Source organism: Dendrobates tinctorius, unplaced genomic scaffold, assembly GCF_039654945.1.
Source record: "Dendrobates tinctorius isolate UK_male_01 unplaced genomic scaffold, ASM3965494v1 ptg000013l, whole genome shotgun sequence".
Lineage (NCBI taxonomy): Eukaryota > Metazoa > Chordata > Amphibia > Anura > Dendrobatidae > Dendrobates > Dendrobates tinctorius.
The window spans coordinates 9636684-9644454 of NW_027361681.1; the positions used below are offsets into that span (position 1 = coordinate 9636684).

General features: G+C 44.8%; 1 protein-coding gene across 2 annotated transcripts in view; it reads right to left on the bottom strand.

The window, feature by feature from the left end:
- The window catches only part of GARNL3 (GTPase activating Rap/RanGAP domain like 3), a 222766-nt gene extending 215464 nt beyond the window's left edge, over positions 1 to 7302 (bottom strand). For both annotated transcript variants that reach the window (XM_073558622.1, XM_073558613.1), the window contains exon 1: positions 7148 to 7302. In XM_073558622.1, the coding sequence (XP_073414723.1) occupies positions 7148 to 7248 (101 nt within the window). In that variant the 5' untranslated portion in view covers positions 7249 to 7302. The remainder of the gene's footprint in view (positions 1 to 7147) is intronic.
- Between the last annotated feature and the right edge of the window lie 469 nt (positions 7303 to 7771).

Below are 7771 nucleotides of genomic sequence, written 5' to 3' on the forward strand. Positions count from 1 at the left end.
GCGATATTTCTCCAAATTTAATTGGTGAAATATTACAATTGCTCTGATTGGCTGTTTCACTTTGAACAGCCAATCAAAACGATCATAGCCAAAGGGGGGCTAAGCCACCTCCTCTGAGGTGAAGTACAAAGCCTCCTGTACCTGCGGGTCGGGTGACCTTTCAGCGACCCTGGTCACCCGCAGGAACGCAATCTCCCCATGGCGCCACATAGGCATCACAGGTCGGATTGGCACCGACTTTTATGATGCCTACATGGCGTCAAAGGTCGGGAAGGGGTTAAGGGCATAAGAATTAAAAGTTTGAAAATGGCAACATTTTGAAATTTGTTGCCAAATTTCCAATATTTTCACAAATAAACACAGGTCATATCGAAGACATTTTACCACTGTCATGAAGTACAATAAGTCATGAAAAAACAATCTCAGTGGGATCCGTTGAAGCGTTCCAGAGATATAACCTAACCACATAAAGTGACACTGGTCAGAATTAAAAAAATTTGGCTTGCTCATTACGGCCAAATTTGGCTCTGTCACTACGGGATTAAAAATGCCAGCACAACCAATTAAATGGAATGTGTGAGTCTGTTAATGTATGAAGCAAGACCTGCTAAGGTAACCTAGATCATAAAGACTGCATCGATGGGGGAAGAAAATCGATACCCCATGCACATCAACACTAGAAATGTGGCTTATTATAATAACAATGTGGCTTCTAACAATAATATTAGCAAATACCTCCAATTAGAAATGTTGTATAGTTCTTCTATGTTGTATAGTTCAGGGCTTTGCAGTAGCTTAGTATACATGGTTATGACCATTAACAGCTAGTTGTTACTATGAGTGGTCTCGTAAGCATGGATACCTAAGCTACTGTAATACTCTGCACATGGGGAAGTGACATAGATCAACAGAAGAACTATACTACATTTCTAATTGGAGGTATTTGCTATTATTTTTATTATTATTATACCTGCTACATATTAGGATAGGATCTTGGATGTAGAGTGAAAAATGTTGAAAAGTTCATGGAGTGTGAAGACTTATTTAAGGCACTGTATATACAGTGACTATAACTCCCTCAGTCTCCTGTATACTCAGTCTCACCTCAGTATATACATGTCTCTGCCCCTCACCGACCCCCAGTACAGACCTGTATTATTCACAACTCTTGAGCCCTGCACACAGTTGAGGGAATGACGTGATTCCGAAGACAACTAAGGGTATGTTCCGAGGGTCAGTAAACGCTGCGGGTTGGATGCTGCGTACATTCGCAGCGTCCAACCCACAGCGGCCAGATGTTACAGCAGAGTGGATGGGATTTCAAGAAATCCCATGCCCACTATGCGTGCACAGACACCTGCGGAGATGTACATGTGGCGCGTCTTTCCAGACCGCAGCATGTCTATTTATCCTGCGGACACATGAGTCATGTAAGGTCTGGGGATAAACAATTAGATACATTCACAACCTGAAGGGAGGAACAGTCAGAAAAGTGCTGGGTCTAAGGCGAATCAGGCAGAGATGTGCTGGATCTGAGGGGAGAAACAGTCAGTGAAGTGCAAGGTCTGAGGAGAAACAGTCAAGAGACAAGTGGGGTCTGAGAAGAATAATCAGAGATGTGCGTGGTCTGAGGAGATACAGAGACTTGCGGGGTCTGAGGAGAAACAGTCAGAGACGCGTGGGGTCTGATGAGAGGAATAGTCATAGATGTGCGTGGGGTGAGGAAAGAAACAGCTAGAAAAGTGCAGGGTCTGGGGAGAAACAGGGGCGTGCGGGATCTGAAGGGAGGAACAGTCAGAAAAGTGCTGGGTCTAAGGGAAATCAGGCAGAGGTATGCCGAGTCTGAGGGGAGAAACAGTCAGTGAAGTGCATGGTCTGAGGAAAAACAGTCAGAAGACATGTGGGGTCTGAAAAGAAGAAGAATCAGAGATGTGTGGGGTCTGAGGAGAATCAGACACATGCAGGGTCTGAGGAGAAGCAGTCAGAGATGTGCAGAGTCTGAGGGGAGAAACAGTCAGTGAAGTGCATGGTCTGAGGAGAAACAGTCAGAAGACATGTGGGGTCTGAAAAGAAGAAGAATCAGAGATGTGTGGGGTCTGAGGAGAATCAGACACATGCAGGGTCTGAGGAGAAGCAGTCAGAGATGTGCAGAGTCTGAGGGGAGAAACAGTCAGTGAAGTGCATGGTCTGAGGAGAAATAGTCAGGAGACAAGTGGGTTCTGGGAAGAAGAAGAATCAGAGATGTTTGGGGTCTGAGGAGAATCAGACACATGTAGGGTCTGAGGAGAAGCAGTCAGAGATGTGCAGAGTCTGAGGGGAGAAACAGTCAGTGAAGTGCATGGTCTGAGGAGAAACAGTCAGAAGACATGTGGGGTCTGAAAAGAAGAAGAATCAGAGATGTGTGGGGTCTAAGGAGAATCAGACACATGCAGGGTCTGAGGAGAAGCAGTCAGAGATGTGCAGAGTCTGAGGGGAGAAACAGTCAGACATGTGGGGCCTGAGGAGAAAGTCAGAGAGTGTAGGGTCTGAGAAAAGGAATAGCCATAGAAGAGCAAGGTCTGAGGGAAGAAACAGTCAGATGTGCGGGGTCAAAGTGGAAACAGTCACAGTCCTGCGGGGTCTGAGGGGAGAAACAGACATGTGAGTTCTGAGGAGATAAACAGTCAGAGACGTATCAGGGGAGAGAAAGAAATGTCTACGGAGAATCATTGAGAGATGTGCGGGGTCTGAGGGGAGAAACAGTCAGAGATGTGCGGGGTTTCAGGGTATTAAAGGTAGTATAATCCTAAAGTAGTGTCAAAGCGGGAAAAAAAAAAAAAAAAAACCATAAGGAGAGGGATGCAGGGGTTACATTAAATATGTTATTCAAGCATAGTGCTCATAAGTAATGTACCCTGGATGAAAGTATCCCTAAAAAGATATAATGATTACAGACCTAATCCTTAATACTGTGCTGTCAGGGTAAATCATTGTTATAGTCATGAGAACGATGTCATCACCTTAAAGAAAAAAGTACAAGATCCACACTGCAATGTAATGCTAAGTGAAGGATAGGTACTGACAGGTCCCAGTGTTGGTCTGTGCCTCCCCACACCCGACAGGCGCTGTTTCGCTGCTCGCTTCTTCTAGGGGCATGTGGTTTTTTTGCCAGGTTTGACACTACTTTAGGATTATACTACCTTTAAGGCCGGCATCACACTAGAGAGAAATACGGATGAGTGAGAGGTGCTAAAACCACGTATTGCACACAGACCAATGTTTCTCTATGGGGCAGCTCCCATCAGCCGTTTATTTCTCGGCCGTATTTTATAGGCTGAGAAAATCACAGCATGCTGCCACTGTCAGCGTATTCCTCCAAAAATACGTCAATGTAAGTCAATGGGGGCGAGAAAAATACAGATTACACATGGACCAGATGTGTAACTTGTGAGAAATACGGCAATTCATTTTGCGATACAGTAAAATCACACTGACATGTTTAATAAAGAAACGAAAGAATAAATATATACACATAGAATACATATATATATATATATATATATATATATATACACACACACACACACACACTGTATATTGTTGCTTATTTATTTTATTTTTTTTACAGGACCATGGTTTTTTATGGATTAGCAGAGGAATAAGTTTGGTCAAAAACTTGGTGTCTTTATTTCATTAAAAGAATTTTTAATTAATGTCTGTGGTTTTTTTTAACCCTTTACTAGTCTAGGGTTTTACAGAAGCCAGCAATCGATTTAGCGACTATTCTGCTATGTAGAACTCTATGAAATATATATACATATATGTGTGTGTTTGTGTGTGTCTCAATGACGTGTATATATATATATATATATATCTATAGATATGTGTTTTCTATGTGTCTATATCTATTCTTTCGTTTGTGTTTTAACCTGTCATTGGGCTCCATTATATGTCCCTTTTGCAAGCTGGCGAGAAAATCTGGCTTACGGATGCTTACATGCGCAAAAAACGCAGCCACACCTTGACAATGGATGACATACAGATCACTGTTCAGGGAACATTTCTGCGTATTACGACCGTAAAATACGGTCCGTATTTTTATACGTTGTGTCTGACTCCAGCCTAGTACCACTAACAGCACGTTATTTATGCACATTGCACTTTTTTTGTGTATTTGGTATTCACTGGATATTATTATGTTTAATATTTTATACAAGCACATTGCACATTTACTGTATGGATGTAATTAGCACCATATTTATTGACTAATGCTCTTGTGCATTTGATTTTTGCTTTAATGGTTTGACTTATTACTTGGCATACTTTTTTCGGTCCCTTATTGACTCATATCTTACTATATTATTGCGTCTCCCTCCCCCCCTTTCTTGGAGTTTTGTGCCTTGTCTTCTTACTTTTATCTTAATCTTTTTTTTATCTTTGTCATTAATAAATATTTAATCTTTTAAGTATTACTTGAGTTGGAATCTCTTCTGGTCTAGCGGCTACCAACCGCAATAGACAATATTGATACATTAAACGTGAAGTGTCTAACGCTTATAGATTTTTCACATAGGAATTAAAATCGGCTGTTTGCCCAATTTGATGCCAGTTCTGATGCCCAGAACCCATTTGGGGTTAAATGACTTTGGGTCACTGATCTCACACTAAGAATACACAGATAGTGATGCCCTGCATCAAACCCAGGTCCCTCCAGCCTAGCCCAAATGGGTTCTGGGCATCAGAATTGGCATCAAAGTGGGCAAACAGCAGATTTTCACAGAATTGAGTAAGTAATTGATGTTGTTAAGGGGTTAAATGACTTTAGGCCACTGATATCACACTGCAAATATATAGTACAGGGAGTCCCACATCAAACCCAGTACCCTCCAGCCAGGCCCAAATGGGTTCTGGGCATGAGAATTGGCATCAAAGTGGGCAAACAGCAGATTTTCACAGATTTGAGTAAGTAATTGATGTTGTTAAGGGGTTAAATGACTTTAGGCCACTGATATCACACTGCAAATATATAGAACACGGAACCCCACATCAAACCCAGTACCCTCCAGCCAGGGCCAAATGGGTTCTGGGCATGAGAATTGGCATCAAAGTGGGCAAACAGCCAATTTTCACAGATTTGAATAAGTAACTGATGTTTTTAAGGGGTTAAATGACTGATCTCACACTAAGAATACACAGATAGTGATGCCCTGCATCAAACCCACGTCCCTCCAACCTGGCCCAAATGGGTTCTGGGCATCAGAATTGGCATCAAAGTGGGTAGTTGCTTTTGCCCATTTGAGTAAGTGGTGTTTTTTAAGGGTTAAATGACTTTGGGCCACTGATCTCACACTAAAGCCCCCGTTACACATAGCTGTAACGCCACCGATTTTGTGATGTAGCAGCGATATTGCTAGCGATATCGCTGCATGTGATACTTACCTCCGACCGGCTCCCCCGCTGGTTATCGCTGATCGCGCGAGAAGCTCCTGGATCATTTCTCGTCGGTCACTTCCTGCTGAGCTTCCTGTGGAGAGACGAGCGACGAGCGTGGACGCGGGCGGGAGGACGTCAGGATCGCCTCGTCTGCCAGGTAAGTAGCGACCCCTGCTATGTCGCTGGTGAGATCTGCCTGTGTGGCAGCTCACTAGCGACCACTTAGCGATGCACCAGCGATCCATATCGTTGTCGGGATCGCTGGTGCATTGCTAAGTGTAACGGTACCCTAAGAATACACAGATAGTGATGCCCTGCAGTTACTTATTCACATCTGTGAAAATCGGCTGTTTGCTCACATTGGTGCCAATTCTGATGTCCAGAACCCATTTAGGCCAGGCTGGAGGGTCCTTGGTTTGATGCAGGGCATCACTATCTGTGTATTCTTAGTGTGAGATCAGTAGCCCAAAGTCATTTAACCCCTTAAAAACATCAGTTACTTATTCAAATGGCCAAAATCAACTGTCTGACCACTTTGATGCCAGTTCTGATGCCCAGAACCCTTTTGGGCCAGGGTGGACAGACTTGGTTTTGATGTGGGGCTCCCTGTTCTATATGTCTGCAGTGTGATATCAGTAACCCACTCATTTAACCCCTTAAAAACACCAGTTACTTATTCAAATGGCCAAAATCAACTATCTGCCCACTTTGATGCCAGTTCTGATGCCCAGAACACATTTGGGTCAGGCTGAAGAGACCTGGTTTTGATGTGGGGCTCCCTGTTCTATATGTCTGCACTGTGATATCACTGGCCCAAAGTCATTTAACCCCTTAAAAACATCAGTTACTTATTCACATCTGTGAAAATCGGCTGTTGGCTCACATTGGTGCCAATTCTGATGTCCAGAACCCATTTAGGCCAGGCTGGAGGGTCCTTGGTTTGATGCAGGGCATCACTATCTGTGTATTCTTAGTGTGAGATCAGTAACCCAAAGTCATTTAACCCCTTAAAAACATCAGTTATGTATTCAAATCTGTGAAAATCAGCAGTTTGCCCACTTTGATGCCAGTTCTGGTGCCCACAACCCATTTGGGCCAGGCTGGAGGATCCTGGGTTTGATATGGGGCTCCCTGTTCTATGTCTGCAGTGTGATATCCGTAACCCAAAGTCGTTTAACCCTTTGATTAACGCCCTTCGGTGCCCACTCTGATGCCTATTTTTGTGCCAGTTTTATAGTTTTTGTTAAGTGTATTCACATCAGGGCACCTCGCTGCATTGTATGTTATTATTGTGATACTTATTTATTGTTGATAACCCTATAAAAAACAGAAAAGAAAAAATTACCGAATAAGAAAGCAACTTCAGCCTGGAGAGATATGCTAGGTCTGAGGGGAGAAACAGATGTGTAGGGTTTGAGGAGAGGAATGGTCAGGGACGTGAGAAACAGAGACATGCAGTGACTTTGGTTTAGTACCTGGGGAATCGGGCGGTCATTAGCGGCTACATAGATGGCGTGTGTGTCGGGGTCTCTGCACTGGCAGCAAGTCAGTGCCGGGTCCTGTGATGGGCTTCCTGGAACTGTCCTGCACTTGCAGGACTGGATCTTCCCATTCCATACAGGTAGGCACTGCCCACTACCACCTCGGGACAATGGACTACTACTCTCATCAGGTGCTGCCCGTCGCAGGTTGCCACTGCCTGCACCATCTGCAGCTCTGGCCACTGAGCGCTCACCTCTGAATCTCGAAGCTGCAGCCCTTCCTCAGCAGCGCGGCTCTCTTCCTCACAATGGACGACCGGTCCTTCCCTGTGTAGGGATCCAGCTGGCAGTCCATGGTCCCTCTGTGAGGACAGCAGTGCCAGCCAGAGCAGCTTCAGATCCGGCTCCTGACCAGCGCACACTGCACCGGCTGCAGAAGAAGGAGGAGGATCACCCAGCCTGTTCCTCTCCTCCCACCAGCCGAGCTCTGCTGCATCTCTGCTACCTCACAACTTCTCACAGAGGAGGCAGAGAAGTGTGTGTATCGTGTATCCATCTATAGTGTGTGTGTGTGTCCACTCACTGCAGCGGCCGAGCTCTGCTGCATCTCTGCTACCTCACAACTTCTCACAGAAGAGGCAGAGAAGTGTGTGTATCGTGTATCCATCTATAGTGTGTGTGTCCACTCACTGCAGCGGCCGAGCTCTGCTGCATCTCTGCTACCTCACTACTTCTCACAGAGGAGGCAGAGAAGTGTGTGTATCGTGTATCCATCTATAGTGTGTGTGTGTGTGTGTGTCCACTCACTGCAGCGGCCGAGCTCTGCTGCATCTCTGCTACCTCACAACTTCTCACAGAGGAGGCAGAGAAGTGTGTGT